Consider the following 23,154-nt stretch of genomic DNA (forward strand, 5'->3'; position numbering starts at 1 on the left):
GAAGTCTACATGGGAGGATGGGGACTGTCTGCATGACAAACACTGTTGAAGTCTATATGGGAGGATGGGGACTGTCTGCATGACAAACACTGTTGAAGTCTATATGGGAGGATGGGGACTGTCTGCATGACAAACACTGTTGCAGTCTATATGGGAGGATGGGGACTGTCTGCATGACAAACACTGTTGAAGTCTATATGGGAGGATGGGACTGTCTACATGACAAACACTGTTGAAGTCTATATGGGAGGATGGGACTGTCTACATGACAAACACTGTTGAAGTCTATATGGGAGGATGGGGACTGTCTACATGACAAACACTGTTGAAGTCTATATGGGAGGATGGGGACTGTCTACATGACAAACACTGTTGAAGTCTATATGGGAGGATGGGACTGTCTACATGACAAACACTGTTGAAGTCTATATGGGAGGATGGGGACTGTCTGTATGACAAACACTGTTGAAGTCTATAAGGGAGGATGGGGACTGTTTAAATGAATGAAAGCCTGTCAGGGCTATGGCAAAAATTGAGAGTTTTCTTTAAGAAATACATGTTTAAATGGCTAAATGATTTAACAGTGCACCAGGAGTACTTGCTACTGTGATTCCTGTAATGCATAGCCTGTCGAATCTGAAATTATACTTTTGATATATTGTTTGCTAGCTCAGCTGGTTAGCTAGCTCTCGGTCTCACTGACCACCAAACGTTGCTAACACTAGGTAGCTAGCCACTTAATATAAATAGTTTTCTCAAAATGCACAGTATGTTAGCTAGCTAAGTTAGCAATGTTATGAATCCAACTCCCATCTGATGTCAACATCAGAATATGATTTCAGAGTGCTAGTTAGCTCCAAAAGTGGTTATAGTTTTGACTGCATGCTAACAGTGAATTCTGAGCCATTCAGTGGCTAGCTACACTAGGCTACAAACATAATTTTACCAGGTTCCCATGAAGCAATTGTAATAACAGTCCACCACCCAAGAGTTTCCTGATTAGCAAGAAGTAGTCTGTTTTTAATTTAATCTCTTCCAATGGTGCGGTTGCTGTCGGCATCCAAAGATTATCCAACTTGAATAAACACTTGGAGGTAAGGATGAAAGCAGCGGTGAAGTCTACGACGATCACTTATTATTGATATCTACATAGCACGTTGATGTGAATCACACTGCTGCTCTCTCATTTCGCTATTTGCGCCTTACGGATTGTGGTTGTTGAGGATGGCTGTTCACAAATCACACATTCTGATTGACTTAAAGAGGAAATCTGTAGTTGCAGCATCCATTTCTGTATTTATAAATTATATATATATCCATTGATTCTTGAAGAATATAACTTATAAATGCCTCATGGGCTTAGTTCAACTGTCGTACCCCATCAGAACCCAAAATATAAGCTTGTTTTTCTCCAATGTTCGTAAACATTGTAAATGTAAACAAACACTGTATAGCCTCAAAACATGCTTAAACAATACTTTTGATATCATGGATGGTCAGTCCTTGCATCCATAGCTCTGAGAGTGGTTACTACCCAACCCTGATTGTGTACTGGAAACACAGTTTGAGATCACTGTGAGGGGATTTCAGCATTGTTTAGAAGGGGGAATTGGGCTTCCCGGGAAAATGTTGTCCGAGGTTGCAACAGTAACCAAGGTGGGCGGAGCTTAGCAAAGGGTCAATTATACCTCTATCTCTGCAGGGGGGAAGTCCCTAGTGGATGTTTGGCATCTTAGCTGAGCAGTCATGTCTATTTATAAGTCTATTCTTAGGTGATTTGTTTGTGAGTTTGTCTATTTTTAGAATAGAATTACTTTAATGTTCCTAGAAAAAAACTGGCAAGTTGTGTCAAGTTGGATAAGATGTGTAAAGTAAACATATAACAGCAATATGACATCAGAATTCACACAAGACAGACACACATACAGTTGAAGTCGGAAGTTTACATACACCTTAGCCAAATACATTTCAACTCAGTTTTTTTCACAATTGCTGACATTTAATCCTAGTAAACATTCCCTGTTTCAGGTCAGTTAGGATCACCACTTTATTTTAAGAATGTGAAATGTCAGAATAATAGTAGAGAGAATGATTTATTTCAGCTTTTATTTTTCATCACATTCCCATTGGGTCAGAAGTTAACATACACTCAATTAGTATTTGGTAGCATTGCCTTTAAATTGTTTAACTTGGGTCAAACGTTTTGGGTAGCCTTCCACAAGCTTCCCACAATACGTTGGGTGAATTTTGGCCCATTCCTCCTGACAGAGCTGGTGTAACAGAGTCAGGTTTGTAGATCTCCTTGCTCGACATGCTTTTTCAGTTCTGTCCACACATTTTTTATAGGATTGATGTCAGGGCTTCATGATGGCCACTCCAATATCTTGACTTTGTTGTCCTTAAGCCATTTTGCCACAACTTTGGAAGTATGCTAGGGGTCATTGTCCATTTGGAAGACCCATTTGCGACCAAGCTTTAACTTCCTGACTGATGTCTTGAGATGTTGCTTCAATATATCCACATAATTTTTCTACCTCATGATGCCATCTATTTTGTGAAGTGCACCAGTCCCTCCTGCAGCAAAGCACCCCCACAACATGATGCTGCCACCCCCGTGCTTCACGGTTGGGATGGTGTTCTTCGGCATGGAAGTCTCCCCTTTTCTCCTCCAAAAATGACTATGGTCATTATGGCCAAACAGTTCTATTTTTGTTTCATCAGAGCAGAGGACATTTCTCCAAAAAGTACGATCTTTGTCCCCATGTGCAGTTGCAAACCGTAGTCTGGCATTTTTATGGCGGTTTTGGAGCAGTGGCTTCTTCCTTGCTGAGCGGCCTTTCAGGTTAGGTCGATATAGAACTCGTTTTACTGTGGATATAGATACTTTTGTACCTGTTTCCTCCAGCATCTTCACAAGGTCTTTTGCTGTTGTTCTGTGATTGATTTGCACTTTTCGCACCAAAGGACGTTAATCTCTAGGAGACAGAACACGTCTCCTTCCTGAGCGGTATGATGGCTGCGTGGTCCCATGGTGTTTATACTTGTGTACTATTGTTTGTACAGATGAACGCGGTACCTTCAGGCGTTTGGAAATTGCTCCCAAGGATGAACCAGACTTCTGGTCTACAATTTTTTTCTGAAGTCTTGTCTGATTTCTTTTGATTTTCCCATGATGTCAAGCAAAGAGGCACTGAGTTTGAAGGTAGGCCTTGAAATACATCCACAGGTACACCTCCAATTGACTCAAATGATGTCAATTAGCATATCAGAAGCTTCTAAAGCTATGACATAATTTCTGGAATTTTCCAAGCTGTTTAAAGGCACAGTCAACTTAGTGTATGTAAACTTCTGACCCACTGGAATTGTGATACAGTGAGTTATAAGTTAAATAATCTGTCTGTAAACAATTGTTTGAAAAATGACTTGTGTCATGCACAAAGTAGATGTCCTTACCGACTTGCCAAACCTTAGTGTGTTAACAAGACATTTGTGGAGTGGTTGGAAAACAAATTTTAATGACTCTAATGACTGTAAACTTCAGACTTCAACAGTAAGGGTTGATCTTAACCCTATAAACACAAGTGTTTAGGTTAGTGTATTTGGTTTATTCCTGTTTCTGAGGACGGACGGCTTGTGGTGTTATCTTGTGGGCATCCCAAATCGCAGCCTAGCCCCTATAGAGTGCACTACCTTTGGCCAGGACCCTATGGGCCGCCCATTTGGGACACGGCCGTTGTGTGGGCCCCAGCCGTTGTGTGGGCCCCATGCAGGGGAGGGTTTTGGTTTCAATACAAGAACAATTATAAAAGTCAGTCCGCCAATGTGTGATATTTCCATACAGCACCATACATAGATTTGTGTGTGTGTGTGTGTGTGTGTGTGTGTGTGTGTGTGTGTGTGTGTGTGTGTGTGTGTGTGTGTGTGTGTGTGTGTGTGTGTGTGTGTGTGTGTGTGTGTGTGTGTGTGTGTGTGTGTGTGTGTAGATAGATAATATCAGTCATCAGAATTGTTTCCTCAGTGTCCATTTATTCAGTCATAGATTTTACAGATCCTGCATAATCTGCAATAAATAACTATTTATAAAAAAAACATTTTCTAGATAATGAATAATAAATATAAATTAATAACATTTATTGATTCAAGAAAAATAGATACTCTTAACAATGATAATATACCATTGAGTATTGTGCATGATTTCATAGATTAAATAAATACATTATATAAATAGATGGCCAGTTGAGGCATTTTGTATCAAGGAAATATGTAACTTCAATATGTATCTCCACTGTGGCTCCGGAGGGAAGTTTCCCCTTGGTACACACAGATCTAGAATCAGCTCCCCCTCCCACAATCCTAACCTTCACCGTTAGAGGGAGAAATGCTAAACTGACCCAAGATCAGCTTCCAGGTGTAACTTCACCCTACACCTAGCCTTCACACTAGACACGGTTGGTCATCTACATGATGTGTGATTTGAGCCTCTGGGCTTGCCGTCTCTTCCTGCGGTTGTCCTTCTTTAGATGGATCTTAAGGGCCAGTTTGGAGGCTTTCTCGTAGATGGTAATGAACTCGGACAGAGCCTTCCCCTGGACTGTGGTGTTACTGGTCTGAGACAGAAGATACAGGCATTAACGATCAGGTAATTAGTTCATCAGGTGTCATGATGACGGTGTCTATACAGTAGACTATACTACAGTCATAATGATGGTGTCTATACAGTAGACTATACTACAGTCATGATGATGGTGTCTATACAGTAGACTATACTACAGTCATGATGATGGTGTCTATACAGTAGACTATACTACAGTCATAATGATGGTGTCTATACAGTAGACTATACTACAGTCATAATGATGGTGTCTATACAGTAGACTATACTACAGTCATGATGATGGTGTCTATACAGTAGACTATACTACAGTCATGATGACGGTGTCTATACAGTAGACTATACTACAGTCATAATGATGGTGTCTATACAGTAGACTATACTACAGTCATAATGATGGTGTCTATACAGTAGACTATACTACAGTCATAATGATGGTGTCTATACAGTAGACTATACTACAGTCATGATGATGGTGTCTATACAGTAGACTATACTACAGTCATGATGATGGTGTCTATACAGTAGACTATACTACAGTCATGATGATGGTGTCTATACAGTAGACTATACTACAGTCATGATGATGGTGTCTATACAGTAGACTATACTACAGTCATAATGATGGTGTCTATACAGTAGACTATACTACAGTCATGATGATGGTGTCTATACAGTAGACTATACTACAGTCATAATGATGGTGTCTATACAGTAGACTATACTACAGTCATGATGATGGTGTCTATACAGTAGACTATACTACAGTCATGATGATGGTGTCTATACAGTAGACTATACTACAGTCATAATGATGGTGTCTATACAGTAGACTATACTACAGTCATGATGATGGTGTCTATACAGTAGACTATACTACAGTCATGATGATGGTGTCTATACAGTAGACTATACTACAGTCATGATGACGGTGTCTATACAGTAGACTATACTACAGTCATGATGATGGTGTCTATACAGTAGACTATACTACAGTCATGATGATGGTGTCTATACAGTAGACTATACTACAGTCATGATGATGGTGTCTATACAGTAGACTATACTACAGTCATGATGATGGTGTCTATACAGTAGACTATACTACAGTCATAATGACGGTGTCTATACAGTAGACTATACTACAGTCATAATGATGGTGTCTATACAGTAGACTATACTACAGTCATGATGATGGTGTCTATACAGTAGACTATACTACAGTCATGATGATGGTGTCTATACAGTAGACTATACTACAGTCATGATGATGGTGTCTATACAGTAGACTATACTACAGTCATGATGATGGTGTCTATACAGTAGACTATACTACAGTCATAATGACGGTGTCTATACAGTAGACTATACTACAGTCATGATGATGGTGTCTATACAGTAGACTATACTACAGTCATGATGATGGTGTCTATACAGTAGACTATACTACAGTCATGATGATGGTGTCTATACAGTAGACTATACTACAGTCATGATGATGGTGTCTATACAGTAGACTATACTACAGTCATGATGACGGTGTCTATACAGTAGACTTTACTACAGTCATGATGATGGTGTCTATACAGTAGACTATACTACAGTCATAATGATGGTGTCTATACAGTAGACTATACTACAGTCATAATGATGGTGTCTATACAGTAGACTATACTACAGTCATAATGATGGTGTCTATACAGTAGACTATACTACAGTCATAATGATGGTGTCTATACAGTAGACTATACTACAGTCATGATGATGGTGTCTATACAGTAGACTATACTACAGTCATGATGATGGTGTCTATACAGTAGACTATACTACAGTCATGATGATGGTGTCTATACAGTAGACTATACTACAGTCATAATGATGGTGTCTATACAGTAGACTATACTACAGTCATGATGATGGTGTCTATACAGTAGACTATACTACAGTCATAATGACGGTGTCTATACAGTAGACTATACTACAGTCATAATGATGGTGTCTATACAGTAGACTATACTACAGTCATAATGATGGTGTCTATACAGTAGACTATACTACAGTCATGATGATGGTGTCTATACAGTAGACTATACTACAGTCATAATGACGGTGTCTATACAGTAGACTATACTACAGTCATGATGATGGTGTCTATACAGTAGACTATACTACAGTCATGATGATGGTGTCTATACAGTAGACTATACTACAGTCATAATGATGGTGTCTATACAGTAGACTATACTACAGTCATGATGATGGTGTCTATACAGTAGACTATACTACAGTCATAATGATGGTGTCTATACAGTAGACTATACTACAGTCATGATGATGGTGTCTATACAGTAGACTATACTACAGTCATGATGATGGTGTCTATACAGTAGACTATACTACAGTCATAATGATGGTGTCTATACAGTAGACTATACTACAGTCATGATGATGGTAGCACAGTGCTAAAGGATTATTAATCCAGAATGCTGCTGATTTAAATGTTGCATAGTCCATGGGATGTTTCATTCTAATTCACATATCCTTAATATCATTATTTTTTTTTTATATGCAGAAGTACATGTCATTGCTATGTGTCTTCATCTGCTAACATATTAAGCGATGACCATGTGAAAGTCGACTATACCAGATCTGTGTTCTACTTCATGGAGGGAAGCTCACCTCGATGGCCCACAGGTTCTGCAGGTGTGTCCTCAGCTCAGGTATCCTCTTCAGGAAGTAGTGTTTCTGGAGATCCTGAATTTTCCCCTTGACATATTTCAGACTCTCAATCACTTCCTGGTCCACCGTCTGGTTCAGCATCTGGCTGAAGATACTCCGATACACGTCCAGAACCACACTCATTAACACCCTCCGCTCACTGTCCTGAGGGAGGGAGGGAGGGAGGGAGGGAGGGAGGGAGGGAGGGAGGGAGGGAGGGAGGGAGGGAGGGAGGGAGGAGAATATTTTTAATATCTTGAAACGTAGTTTTGTCTCCAGCCTAGCCCGAGGGTAAGCAGTAGTTCCACATTGGTGATATTAGCCTGAAAGGGATAACAATGTGTAACTATATATCTTACCTCAAACGTGTCCTTGGGGAAAACAGGTTTTCCGTTGAACAGCTGGTCCTTGGAGATCTTCTGAAAGAGCAAGACATGATGACAATCAGTGATGTTGCTTTTCTCCTTCAACTTGTTGCAGTTTATTGCATATAGTGGACTCTTCTACCCCTAATCACAAGTATAGAGTCTGTCAGACCTGGGCTAAATATGTCAAATAACTTAAAATACATCATTTAGTTTGTCAGGTACAATGGCAACAATGGAGTAGTCCCAAACGTGCAAACTCTAAACTACATCTAAGCTAAAGCTCACCTCAGATGGAAGTGTTTGAGCCAGGTCTGGTGTCTATGGGCCTACCTGGAAATGCACTGTTATGATGATGTCATCATTTTCAGATTCATTTCAGTCTCACTGACAAGTCTTTCCTGCTTGGGCAGGAAGTGTGGAACTCCTCTTGGTTTTAGTCAAACATTTTATCTCTAACTCATCAACATCCAATGTTCTCCCTGTTCTGTCCTACTGTTGGTCTCCCATTAGGAAGGAGATCTCCCTGTTCTGTCCTACTGTTGGTCTCCCATTAGGAAGGAGATCTCCCTGTTCTGTCCTACTGTTGGTCTCCCATTAGGAAGGAGATCTCCCTGTTCTGTCCTACTGTTGGTCTCCCATTAGGAAGGAGATCTCCCTGTTCTGTTCTACTGTTGGCCTCCCATTAGGAAGGAGATCTCCCTGTTCTGTCCTACTGTTGGTCTCCCATTAGGAAGGAGATCTCCCTGTTCTGTCCTACTGTTGGTCTCCCATTAGGAAGGAGATCTCCCTGTTCTGTCCTACTGTTGGTCTCCCATTAGGAAGGAGATCTCCCTGTTCTGTCCTACTGTTGGTCTCCCATTAGGAAGGAGATCTCCCTGTTCTGTCCTACTGTTGGTCTCCCATTAGGAAGGAGATCTCCCTGTTCTGTCCTACTGTTGGTCTCCCATTAGGAAGGAGATCTCCCTGTTCTGTCCTACTGTTGGCCTCCCATTAGGAAGGAGATCTCCCTGTTCTGTCCTACTGTTGGTCTCCCATTAGGAAGGAGATCTCCCTGTTCTGTCCTACTGTTGGTCTCCCATTAGGAAGGAGGAGTCTAAAGTTTGCTAATGCAAACACAGTCAGTAGAGGCCAATCTATCTATCTATCTATCTATCTATCTATCTATCTATCTATCTATCTATCTATCTATCTATCTATCTATCTATCTATCTATCTATCTATCTATCTATCTATCTATCTATCTATCTATCTATCTATCTATCTATCTATCTGTCTGTCTGTCTGTCTGTCTGTCTGTCTGTCTGTCTGTCTGTCTGTCTGTCTGTCTGTCTGTCTGTCTGTCTGTCTGTCTGTCTGTCTGTCTGTCTGTCTGTCTGTCTGTCTGTCTGTCTGTCTGTCTGTCTGTCTGTCTGTCTGTCTGTCTGTCTGTCTGTCTGTCTGTCTGTCTGTCTAAACCCCTGTTTCCCCAGTTAATAATGTGTATGATACTTACATAGTGGACCTTCAGTTTGTCTATGTTGCTCTTCATGTTAATTGATGTGTACTGAGCGGCATTACTCCATCCTAAAGTCATCCAGCCCATCAAGCAGAAACACATCACTGCCCTTAATAACACATCCATGGCTCTCAACCTCACGCTGAAGTTCCCTCAAAGCTCAATAGTCCTCAATCGGTGTACGGTAACTTCAGTCAAAGGCCTTGACTTGAGTTGACTTAACGAGACCGCCTTGTATCTGACACTATCCAAGTCTTGTTCTTCTGTGTCTGTCTGACTGATGCTGAGGCTAAGACAGACAAGTATTTATATAGTTGAGGCAGAGGCAGAAACGATAGAGGTGTGAGGTTGTGGGTTCTCTGACTGAGCGAAGTTTCCTTTAAATCACACACCAACACACGGCCACTCATTAACACCTTGTTTTTGCAGCAGAGCATGGGGTCTTGGGTTGGAATCCCTAGGAAACAGGTAGTTTTGACACATTCTGGGGAAGTTCTTTGGTGATGTGGGTATGATGAGGGGGAAGAGGAGGAAAATCAGGAGAAGGTATGTGGGGAGGGGGATGTCTGGGTTGAAGTCATCTTGGGTTGAAGTCATGAACAGGTGAAGAGCTTGTGTGCGTCCCAAACGGCACACTATTCCCCTACATAGTACGCTACTTTTGACCAGAGCCATGATTGGCGGTTGGTGATTAGTGGTTGTAGCTGATCAACTAATGAAACTGTGGTGTTTCCTCTGACTGGCTTTGTAGTAAATGATGCATGGTTTGATGTAATAGTGAAACTAACATCAATGCCATCTTGCTCTTATTAGATACTGTCATTACTGATATATACCTTCTGTTGGTCTCTGTAGGTGTACTTCTCATTCATCATTGTAGGTCTGCCTCTCAAATGGCACCCTATTCCCTATGAGGTGCACTACTTTAGATCAGGGCCCATAGGGGTAGTGCACTACTTTAGACCAGGGCCCATAGGGGTGGTGCACTACTTTAGATCAGGGCCCATTGGAGTAGTGTACTACTTTAGATCAGGGCCCATAGGAGTAGTGTACTACTTTAGACCAGGGCCCATAGGGGTAGTGCACTACTTTAGACCAGGGTGAATAGGGTAGTGAACTACTTTAGACCAGGGCCCATAGGGTAGTGCACTACTTTAGACCAGGGCCCATAGGGGTAGTGCACTACTTTAGACCAGGGCCCATAGGGTAGTGCACTACTTTAGACCAGGGACCATAGGGTAGTGCACTACTTTAGACCAGGGCCCATAGGGTAGTGCACTACTTTAGACCAGGGCCCATAGGGGTAGTGCACTACTTTAGACCAGGGACCATAGGGTAGTGCACTACTTTAGACCAGCGTGAATAGGGTAGTGAACTACTTTAGACCAGGGCCCATGGGGGTAGTGCACTACTTTAGATCAGGGCCCATAGGAGTAGTGTACTACTTTAGATCAGGGCCCATAGGAGTAGTGTACTACTTTAGACCAGGGCCCATAGGGGTAGTGCACTACTTTAGACCAGGGTCCATAGGGGTAGTGCACTACTTTAGACCAGGGTGAATAGGGTAGTGAACGACTTTAGACCAGGGACCATAGGGTAGTGCACTACTTTAGACCAGGGCCCATAGGGGTAGTGCACTACTTTAGACCAGGGACCATAGGGTAGTGCACTACTTTAGACCAGGGTGAATAGGGTAGTGAACTACTTTAGACCAGGGCCCATAGGGGTAGTGCACTACTTTAGACCAGGGTGAATAGGGTAGTGAACTACTTTAGACCAGGGCCCATAGGGGTAGTGCACTACTTTAGACCAGGGCCCATAGGGTGCCATTTGGGATATATCCCTCGTTTCTGTAAGAATACAGTGTATGTCTCTTTCGTCAGTGAATGAATAGGTTTTATAGACAGCTGAAAGTTGAAGACATAGTCATAATATCAATACATATAGACTACATGACCAACAGGATGTGGACACCTGCTCGTCCCACATCTCATTCTAAAATCATGGGCATTAATATGGAGTTGGTCCCCCCCCCTTGCTGCTATAACTCTTCTGGGAAGGCTTTCCACTAGATGTTGGAACATTGCTGCGGGGACTTGCTTCCATTCAGCCACAAGGGCATTAGTGAGGTCGAGCACTGATGTTGGGGAGGTTAGGCCTGGCTCGCAGTCGGCATTCCAATTCATCCCAAAGGTGTTCGAGGGGGTTGATGTCAGGGCTCTGTGCAGGCCAGTCGAGTTCTTTCACACCAATCTCGACACAAAACCATTTCTGTATGGAGCTCGCTTTGTGCACGGAAGCATTGTCTTGCTGAAACAGGAACTTCCCCAAACAAAGTTGGAAGCACAGAATCGTCTAGAATGTCATTGTATGCTGTAGCGTTAAGATTTCCCTTCACAAGGGGCCTAGCCCGAACCATGAAAAACAGGCCCAGACCATTATCCCTCCTCCATCAAACTTTACAGTTGGCACTATGCATTCAGACAGGTAGCGTTCTCCTGGCATCCGCAAAACTCAAATTCGTCCGTCGGACTGCCAGATGGTGAAGCATGATTCATCACTCCAGAGAACGTGTTTCCACTGCTGGCGAGCTTTACACCACTCCAGCTGACGCTTGGCATTGCGCATGGTGATCTTATGCTTGTGTGTGGCTGCTTGGCCATGGAAACCCATTTCATGAAGCTCCCGACAAACAGTTATTGTGCTGACGTTGCTCCCAGAAGCAGTTTGGAACTCGGTGAGTGTTGCATCTCAGCACTCGGTGGTCCTGTTCTGTGGGCTTGCGTGGCCTACCACTTTGCGGCTTAGCCGTTGTTGCTCGTAGACGTTTCCACTTCACTATAACAGTACTTCCAGTTGACCAGGGCAGCTCTAGCAGGGCAGTAATTTGACAAACTGACTTGTTGGAAAGTTGACATCCTATGATGGTGCCATGTTGAAAGTCACTGAGCTCTTCAGTAAGGCCATTCTACTACAAATGTTTGTCAATGGAGATCACGTGTGCTAGATTTTATACACCTGTCAGCAACTGGTGTGGCTGAAATAGCCGAATCCACTCATTTGAAACGCTGTCCACGTACTTTTGTATATATAGTGTACGATGTAAATGCACATAGACGTTTCAGTATTTAGAGAAAATTAATCAATATTCCCAAGAAAACGTCATTCATTCAGAGCAGGATTTGCATTGACTGTAAACCAGCTATATCCTATCTATTTTATCATCAACTATAGTTTACATATAGTTCATATTTCACCACTTCATTGTTTATTTATTGTGAATGGGAAAGAAAAGCTACTTATTCTTGGTATTTATTGCTATCTAGGCCAAAGTGCATTCATTGTGTCTGCTGGCATTACAAAGGCACAGATAGCAGAGCAGTGGAGAATGCCTCTCTCTCTCTCGCTGTCTCTCTCTCTGTCTCACTGTCTCTCTCTCTCGCTCTCTCTTTCTCTCTCTCTCTCTGTCTCTCTCTTCCTCTCTCTAACTCTGTTTCTCTCTCTCTTCCTCTCTCTTCCTCTCTCTCTCTCTAACTCTCTGTTTCTCTCTAACTCTCTGTTTCTCTCTCTAACTCTCTGTATCTCACTGTCTCTCTCTCTCTCTCTCACCCCAGTCAGTGTGCTAGCTTCCTAAAATGGCACCCTATTCCCAATTTGTGCACTACTTTTGACCAGGTAGTGCACTATATAGGGAATGGGGTGTAATTTGAGACGCATCCTTTATCAGCACTCAGAAGAGACGGGCCCTATGTGGTGTGAAACAGGAAGGGGCTTGGGCGCTCATGTCACTTAGGAGTAACACTGTCATAAAGCATTTCTTAGAAGACTTCTGTGTTGCTAGATGCTAGTTGCTGCTTGCTAATGCTAGTACAGATAGATGCTGATGCTACTTTAATTGACACCCAGGCTTTTTCAAAGGGGGGACAGCGGCATCACATTCAGACAAATATTGATGTTGAAAGAATGTGGTTTGATTCAACTATCTATTGAAAATTGTTTATTTTCATGAACCACTTTTGCTTATTCAGGCTAGCTGCTAGTTGCTAGTGCATAGACGCTTGTCAGTTTCCATGAGAGAGAAATGGTTAGGGTTGAGGGTGTCACTCTGTCACCTCAGAAAGGGTGACAGGTTGGGGTTTCAGCGTAGGTCGGCCGCGCAACCCCATAACACATCAGGTGACAAAACGGAATGGTTGGATCTGAAATAAAGGTTCCTACAACACACTCATCCTGCGACACCACCGAATGAATGACCTCACCTTTACAATTCCAGAACCCCGGGACAACACCGAATGAATGATCTCACCGTCATAGTTCCAGAACCCCGGGACAACACCGAATGAATGATCTCACCGTCATAGTTCCAGAACAACACCGAATGAATGATCTCACCGTCATAGTTCCAGAACCCCGGGACAACACCGAATGAATGATTTCACGTCTTTACAGTTCCGGAACTGCAATCGGAAATAATGTGACTGAGCACAAATCAATTCACATCAGGGAAATAAAACTACGAAATATCACTCACTGTAAGAAAAACTGTAGGTCTACTAAGAAAGAACAGCACTTCAGTAACATAGAATCCATAATAAAAACCAGACTCAAGACATGTAACAGGATATATTTTCAGGGTGATTTTATTTCCAGGATATAAATACAGTACATATGATCCATTGATTGTGAACTATGATATCAAATCAAATAGTACTACATTACCACTGTTATAGGATGTAACGGCCGTCGTCAGAATTAGACCAAGGTGCAGCGGAGGATGTGTTCATCCTTAGAATTTTAATTGAAAAAGAGAACACTACAAAAATAAACAAAAGACAACAGCAAAACAGTCCTGTCAGGATTAACTCTACACAGAAAACAATCACCCACAAAACCCAAAGGAAAAACAGGCTACTATTGTGTGACACCCAATCAGCAACAACGAACTACAGCTGTGCCTGATTAGGAGCCACACACGGCCCAAAACAAAGAAATACAAAAACATAGAAAAATGAACATAGAACACCCACCCAATGTAACACCCTGGCCTAACCAAAATAAAGAACAAAAACCCCTCTCTATGGCCAGGGCGTTACATAGGACCAATGGAAATTCCCTTCATACAAAGTTGATTAATATTCACTACTACAAATAATTACATAATTAAATTACATTGCACTTAAATATACAATAAATATGTTAAATGATGTTTAAGTTAAATAAATAGCACCGTGAACAAGCATGGTGACCAGTAGGTGAGGAAGCTGGGAGGCAGTTGTTAAGTAAACGTTGGGAAAGTGACTGTTTCCACCTTTCTTCAGGTATCCACTTTTCCTGTTTTTGACTGCACTTAAAGATGATATCATTCAATTCATGAAAACACGCCCATTTCAGGTAATATATGATGCTTTTTATGAAAGTGTTCAGTTGCGTTTTTATTTCTGCAGGTTTTGCGCTTGAAGTGGATACCGGCAGTGAAATGACATCACACTTTCCTAATGTATTACAGTCTGTAGTCTCCTCTGTCTTCAATCAGTCAGTTGGTGGTTCTGTCTGGTATCAGCTCTGTGTTTCAATCTCGGCTCTCGGATGGAGACAGGTCCCCAGCTGGGAAGCTCTCTGGTAGACCACTTTGAACTCGTTCACAGCCTTCCTCTGGACAACAGCATCATTGGTCTAAACAGAAGTCACAACATACATTTAGAGAGACGTCATCATCTTGACCTGACCAGTGGAGTGTCCACACTTGGAAGACGGCATTCAGACAACAATGGACTTTTTAAAAACTATGAGACACACAAGCACACATTTATTCTCTCTCTCTCTCTATCTCTCTCTCTCTCTCTCTCTCTCTCTCTCTCTCTCTCTCTCTCTCTCTCTCTCTCTCTCTCTCTGTCTCTCTCTCTCTGTCTCTCTCTCTCTCTGTCTCTCTCTCTCTGTCTCTCTCTCTCTCTCTCTCTGTCTCTCTCTCTGTCTCTCTCTCTCTGTCTCTCTCTCTCTCTCTCTGTCTCTCTCTCTCTGTCTCTCTCTGTCTCTCTCTGTCTCTCTCTGTCTCTCTCTCTCTCTCTCTCTCTCTCTCTCTCTCTCTCTCTCTCTCTCAATTCAATTTCAATTTAAGGTCTTTATTGGCATGGGAAACATGTAAACATTTCCAAAGCAAGTGAAGTAGATAATAAACAAAAGAGAAATAAACAATTAAAATGAACAGTAAACATATCTCTCACACATTTCTTTACATTGACTCAATCATCTGTTTTTTACCCACTTAACTCACACAGACATGATACCCAATGGTACCACATTACATATATAGAGCACTACGCTTGACCCATAGGGCTCTGGTCAAAAGTAGTGCACTATATAGGGAATAGAATGCCATTTGGACCACAGCCGTTGTGTGGGCCCCATGCAGGAGAGGGTTTTGGTTTCAATACAAGAACAATTATAAAAGTCAGTTCGCCAATGTGTGATATTTCCATACAGCACCATACATAGATTTGTGTGTGTGTGTGTGTGTGTGTGTGCGTGCGTGCGTGCTCATGCGTGTGTGTGTGTGCGTGCTCATGCGTGTGTGCGTGCGTGCTCATGCGTGCGTGCGTGCTCATGCGTGTGTGCGTGCGTACTCATGCGTGTGTGCGTGCGTGCTCGTGCGTGTGTGCTTGCGTGCGTGCTCATGCGTGTGTGCGTGTGTGCTCATGCGTGTGTGCGTGTGTGCGTGCGTGCTCAAGCGTGTGTACGTGCGTGCTCATGCGTGTGTGCGTGTGTGTGTGTGTGCGTGCTCATGCGTGTGTGCGTGCGTGCGTGCTCGTGCGTGTGTGCTTGCGTGCGTGCTCATGCGTGTGTGCGTGCATGCTCATGCGTGTGTGCGTGTGTGCATGCGTGCTCATGCGTGTGTACGTGCGTGCTCATGCGTGCGTGCTCATGCGTGTGTGCGTGTGTGCGTGCGTGTTCATACGTGTGTGGGTGCATGCGTGCTCATGCGTGTGTGCGTGCGTGCTCATGCGTGTGTGCGTGTGTGCGTGCGTGTTCATGCGTGTGTGCGTGCATGCGTGCTCATGCGTGTGTGCGTGCGTGCGTGCTCATGCGTGCTCATGCGTGTGTGCGTGCGTGCTCATGTGTGCGTGCGTCCTCATGCGTGCGTGCGTGCTCATGCGTGCGTGCTCATGCGTGTGTGCGTGCGTGCTCATGTGTGTGTGCGTGCGTCCTCATATGTGCGTGCATGCGTGCTCATGCGTGCTCATGCGTGCGTGCGTGCGTGCGTGCTCATGTGTGCTCATGCGTGCGTGTGCATGTGTGCGTGCGTGCTCATGCGTAAGTGCGTGCGTGCTCATGCGTGCGTGTGTGAGTGCGTGCTCATGCGTGCGTGCTCATGCGTGCGTGCTCATGCGTGCTCATGCGTGCGTGCGTGCTCATGCGTGCTCATGCGTGTGTGCGTGCGTGCTCATGCGTGTGTGCGTGCGTGCTCGTGCGTGTGTGCTTGCGTGCGTGCTCATGCGTGTGTGCGTGTGTGCTCATGCGTGTGTACGTGCGTGCTCATGCGTGTGTGCGTGTGTGTGCGTGCTCATGCGTGTGTGCGTGCGTGCTCGTGCGTGTGTGTGCTTTCGTGCGTGCTCATGCGTGTGTGCGTGCGTGCTCATGCGTGTCTGCGTGTGTGCGTGCGTGCTCATGCGTGTGTACGTGCGTGCTCATGCGTGTGTGCGTGCGTGCTCATGCGTGTGTGCGTGTGTGCGTGCGTGTTCATACGTGTGTGGGTGCATGCGTGCTCATGCGTGTGTGCGTGCGTGTTCATGCATGTGTGCGTGCATGCGTGCTCATGCGTGTGTGCGTGCGTGCTCATGCGTGTGTGCGTGCGTGCTCATGCGTGCTCATGCGTGTGTGCGTGCGTGCTCATGTGTGTGTGCGTGCGTGCGTCCTCATGCGTGCGTGCGTGCTCATGCGTGCGTGCTCATGCGTGTGTGCGTGCGTGCTCATGTGTGTGTGCGTGCGTGCGTCCTCATATGTGCGTGCGTGCGTGCTCATGCGTGCTCATGCGTGCGTGCGTGCGTGCTCATGTGTGCTCATGCGTGCGTGTGTGCGTGCGTGCTCATGCGTGCGTGCTCATGCGTGCTCATGCGTGCGTGCATGCTCATGCGTGCTCATGCGTGTGTGCGTGCGTGCTCATGCGTGCTCATGCGTGCGTGCTCATGCGTGCTCATGCTCATGCGTGCTCATGCGTGTGTGCGTGTGTGCTCATGCGTGCTCATGCGTGCTCATGCGTGCGTGCTCATGCGTTGTGTGCGTGCGTGCTCATGCGTGCTCATGCGTGCGTGCTCATGCGTGCTCATGCTCATGCGTGCTCATGCGTGTGTGCGTGCGTGCTCATGCGTGTGTGCGTGCGTGCTCATGCGTGCTCATGCGTGCGTGCTCATGCCTGCTCATGCTCATGCGTGCTCATGTGTGTGTGCGTGCGTGCTCATGCGTGTGTGCGTGCGTGCTCATGCGTGTGTGCGTGCGTGCTCATGCGTGCTCATGCGTGCGTGCTCATGCGTGCTCATGCTCATGCGTGCTCATGCGTGTGTGCGTGCGTGCTCATGTGTGTGTGCGTGTGTGCGTGCGGATAGATAATATCAGTCATCAGAACTGTTTTCTTAATGTCAGTTTATTCACTCATAGAACTTACAGATCTTGCTTCAACTGCAAGAAATAACTCTTTATATTCCAAGAGAAAAGCATTTTCTAATTAATAAATAATAAATATGAATTAGCAAAATAGATTTCTTTTGATTCATGAAAAATAAATACTCTTTTGACAATGATAAATAACTTAATAATAGAATAAATATCTTAACAAAATAAATAGAGTTTTGTATCAAGGATGTATGTAGCTTCAATATGTATCTCCACTGTGGCTCCGGAGGGAAGTTTCCCCTTGGTACACACAGATCTAGAATCAGCTCCCCCTCCCACAATCCTAACCTTCACCGTTAGAGGGAGAAATGCTAAACTGACCCAAGATCAGCTTCCAGGTGTAACTTCACCCTACACCTAGCCTTCACAGTAGACATGATTGGTCATCTACATGATGCTTGATTTGAGCCTCTGGGCTTGCCGTCTATTCCTGCGGTTGTCCTTCTTATGGGCCAGTTCGGAGGCTTTCTCGTAGATGGTAATGAACTCGGACAGAGCCTTCCCCTGGACTGTGGTGTTACTGGTCTGAGACAGAAGATACAGGCATTAACAATCAGGTAATTAGTTCATCAGGTGTCATGATGATGGTGTCTATACAGTAGACTATACTACAGTCATGATGATGGTGTCTATACAGTAGACTATACTACAGTCATAATGACGGTGTCTATACAGTAGACTATACTACAGTCATGATGATGGTGTCTATACAGTAGACTATACTACAGTCATAATGACGGTGTCTATACAGTAGACTATACTACAGTCATGATGATGGTGTCTATACAGTAGACTATACTACAGTCATAATGATGGTGTCTATACAGTAGACTATACTACAGTCATGATGATGGTGTCTATACAGTAGACTATACTACAGTCATGATGATGGTGTCTATACAGTAGACTATACTACAGTCATAATGATGGTGTCTATACAGTAGACTATACTACAGTCATAATGATGGTGTCTATACAGTAGACTATACTACAGTCATAATGATGGTGTCTATACAGTAGACTATACTACAGTCATAATGATGGTGTCTATACAGTAGACTATACTACAGTCATGATGATGGTGTCTATACAGTAGACTATACTACAGTCATGATGATGGTGTCTATACAGTAGACTATACTACAGTCATGATGATGGTGTCTATACAGTAGACTATACTACAGTCATGATGATGGTGTCTATACAGTAGACTATACTACAGTCATGATGACGGTGTCTATACAGTAGACTATACTACAGTCATAATGATGGTGTCTATACAGTAGACTATACTACAGTCATGATGATGGTGTCTATACAGTAGACTATACTACAGTCATAATGATGGTGTCTATACAGTAGACTATACTACAGTCATAATGATGGTGTCTATACAGTAGACTATACTACAGTCATGATGATGGTGTCTATACAGTAGACTATACTACAGTCATAATGACGGTGTCTATACAGTAGACTATACTACAGTCATGATGATGGTGTCTATACAGTAGACTATACTACAGTCATGATGATGGTGTCTATACAGTAGACTATACTACAGTCATGATGACGGTGTCTATACAGTAGACTATACTACAGTCATGATGATGGTGTCTATACAGTAGACTATACTACAGTCATAATGATGGTGTCTATACAGTAGACTATACTACAGTCATAATGATGGTGTCTATACAGTAGACTATACTACAGTCATGATGATGGTGTCTATACAGTAGACTATACTACAGTCATGATGATGGTGTCTATACAGTAGACTATACTACAGTCATAATGATGGTGTCTATACAGTAGACTATACTACAGTCATGATGATGGTGTCTATACAGTAGACTATACTACAGTCATAATGATGGTGTCTATACAGTAGACTATACTACAGTCATAATGATGGTGTCTATACAGTAGACTATACTACAGTCATGATGATGGTGTCTATACAGTAGACTATACTACAGTCATGATGATGGTGTCTATACAGTAGACTATACTACAGTCATGATGATGGTGTCTATACAGTAGACTATACTACAGTCATAATGATGGTGTCTATACAGTAGACTATACTACAGTCATGATGATGGTGTCTATACAGTAGACTATACTACAGTCATAATGATGGTGTCTATACAGTAGACTATACTACAGTCATAATGATGGTGTCTATACAGTAGACTATACTACAGTCATAATGATGGTGTCTATACAGTAGACTATACTACAGTCATAATGATGGTGTCTATACAGTAGACTATACTTGATGAACGTGCTGCAGTTCGGTTAGCCAAACTCGACTGGGTGGCAGCCGAACGGCAGCATGTTGATAACTTTAGTCCCTGTAGACGAGTGTGGCTTGTTTCATTTACAGGCAGAGTAACAAAACAAATAATAGATTGAATGAAGACGTGTGGAAGTAGACTAAACCAGACCGGTCTACAGTAAGTTGGTCTTCTTCCCCATGGAAGGAAGCTCACCTTCACGGCCCAAAGGGTTAAATTACTGATTGACTGACTGATTGATTGATGCTGTGGAAGGAGCTCACCTCGATGGCCCACAGGTTCTGCAGGTGTGTCCTCAGCTCAGGTATCCTTTTCAGGAAGTAGTGTTTCTGGGTCTCCTGAACCTTCCCCTTGACCTGGTCCAGCCTCTCCCTCACTTCCTGGTCCCCCGTCTGGTTCAGCATCTGGTTGAAGATACTCCGATACACGTCCAGAACCACACTCATCCACACCCTCCGCTCACTGTCCTGATGGAGGGAAGGAAGGAAGGAAGGAAGGAAGGAAGGAAGGAAGGAAGGAAGGAAGGAAGGAAGGGAGGGAGGGAGGGAGGGAGGGAGGGAGGGAGGGAGGGAGGGAGGGAGGGAGGGAGGGAGGGAGGGAGGGAGGGAGGGAGGGAGGGAGGGAGGGAGGAGAATATTTTTAATATCTTGAAACGTAGTTTTGTCTCCAGCCTAGCCCGAGGGTAAGCAGTAGTTCCACATTGGTGATATTAGCCTGAAAGGGATAACAATGTAACTATATATCTTACCTCAAACGTGTCCTTGGGGAAAACAGGTTTTCCGTTGAACAGCTGGTCCTTGGAGATCTTCTGAAAGAGCAAGACATGATGACAATCAGTGATGTTGCTTTTCTCCTTCAACTTGTTGCAGTTTATTGCATATAGTGGACTCTTCTACCCCTAATCACAAGTATAGTGTCTGTCAGACCTGGGCTAAATATGTCAAATAACTTAAAATACATCATTTAGTTTGCCAGGTACAATGGCAACAATGGAGTAGTCCCAAACGTGCAAACTCCAAACTACATCTAAGCTAAAGCTCACCTCAGATGGAAGTGTTTGAGCCAGGTCTGGTGTCTATGGGCCTACCTGGAAATGCACTGTTATGATGATGTCATCATTTTCAGATTCATTTCAGTCTCACTGACAAGTCTTTCCTGCTTGGGCAGGAAGTGTGGAACTCCTCTTGGTTTTAGTCAAACATTTTATCTCTAACTCATCAACATCCAATGTTCTCCCTGTTCTGTCCTACTGTTGGTCTCCCATTAGGAAGGAGATCTCCCTGTTCTGTCCTACTGTTGGTCTCCCATTAGGAAGGAGATCTCCCTGTTCTGTCCTACTGTTGGTCTCCCATTAGGAAGGAGATCTCCCTGTTCTGTCCTACTGTTGGCCTCCCATTAGGAAGGAGATCTCCCTGTTCTGTCCTACTGTTGGTCTCCCATTAGGAAGGAGATCTCCCTGTTCTGTCCTACTGTTGGTCTCCCATTAGGAAGGAGATCTCCCTGTTCTGTCCTACTGTTGGCCTCCCATTAGGAAGGAGATCTCCCTGTTCTGTCCTACTGTTGGTCTCCCATTAGGAAGGAGATCTCCCTGTTCTGTCCTACTGTTGGTCTCCCATTAGGAAGGAGATCTCCCTGTTCTGTCCTACTGTTGGCCTCCCATTAGGAAGGAGATCTCCCTGTTCTGTCCTACTGTTGGTCTCCCATTAGGAAGGAGATCTCCCTGTTCTGTCCTACTGTTGGTCTCCCATTAGGAAGGAGATCTCCCTGTTCTGTCCTACTGTTGGTCTCCCATTAGGAAGGAGATCTCCCTGTTCTGTTCTACTGTTGGTCTCCCATTAGGAAGGAGATCTCCCTGTTCTGTCCTACTGTTGGTCTCCCATTAGGAAGGAGATCTCCCTGTTCTGTCCTACTGTTGGTCTCCCATTAGGAAGGAGGTCTCCCTGTTCTGTCCTACTGTTGGTCTCCCATTAGGAAGGAGATCTCCCTGTTCTGTCCTACTGTTGGTCTCCCATTAGGAAGGAGATCTCCCTGTTCTGTCCTACTGTTGGTCTCCCATTATGAAGGAGATCTCCCTGTTCTGTCCTACTGTTGGCCTCCCATTAGGAAGGAGATCTCCCTGTTCTGTCCTACTGTTGGTCTCCCATTAGGAAGGAGATCTCCCTGTTCTGTCCTACTGTTGGTCTCCCATTAGGAAGGAGATCTCCCTGTTCTGTCCTACTGTTGGTCTCCCATTAGGAAGGAGATCTCCCTGTTCTGTTCTACTGTTGGCCTCCCATTAGGAAGGAGGAGTCTAAAGATCTATCTATCTATCTATCTATCTATCTATCTATCTATCTATCTATCTATCTATCTATCTATCTATCTATCTATCTATCTATCTATCTATCTATCTATCTATCTATCTATCTATCTATCTATCTATCTATCTATCTATCTATCTATCTATCTATCTATCTATCTATCTATCTGTCTGTCTGTCTGTCTGTCTGTCTGTCTGTCTGTCTGTCTGTCTGTCTGTCTGTCTGTCTGTCTGTCTGTCTGTCTGTCTGTCTGTCTGTCTGTCTGTCTGTCTGTCTGTCTGTCTGTCTGTCTGTCTGTCTGTCTGTCTGTCTGTCTGTCTGTCTGTCTGTCTGTCTGTCTGTCTGTCTGTCTGTCTGTCTGTCTGTCTAAACCCCTGTTTCCCCAGTTAATAATGTGTATGATACTTACATAGTGGACCTTCAGTTTGTCTATGTTGCTCTTCATGTTAATTGATGTGTACTGAGCGGCATTACTCCATCCTAAAGTCATCCAGCCCATCAAGCAGAAACACATCACAGCCCTTGATAACACATCCATGGCTCTCAACCTCACGCTGAAGTTCCCTCAAAGCTCAATAGTCCTCAATCGGTGTACGGTAACTTCAGTCAAAGGCCTTGACTTGAGTTGACTTAACGAGACCGCCTTGTATCTGACACTATCCAAGTCTTGTTCTTCTGTGTCTGTCTGACTGAT

The 23,154-nt window shown here is 43.9% G+C and overlaps 1 protein-coding gene across 1 annotated transcript; it reads right to left on the reverse strand.

Moving 5' to 3' along the window:
* Nucleotides 1-4,006: 4,006 nt before the first annotated feature.
* Nucleotides 4,007-23,154, reverse strand: LOC100329178 (interferon gamma). The gene is given in 4 exon segments (NM_001171804.1): nucleotides 4,007-4,607; nucleotides 7,292-7,495; nucleotides 20,909-20,968; nucleotides 22,870-23,154. Coding segments are annotated over 4 exon segments (543 nt in total). The 5' UTR covers nucleotides 22,999-23,154; the 3' UTR covers nucleotides 4,007-4,457.

Source organism: Salmo salar, chromosome 07 (genome assembly GCF_965601325.2).
Source record: "Salmo salar chromosome 07, fSalSal1, whole genome shotgun sequence".
NCBI classification, from domain to species: Eukaryota; Metazoa; Chordata; class Actinopteri; order Salmoniformes; family Salmonidae; genus Salmo; species Salmo salar.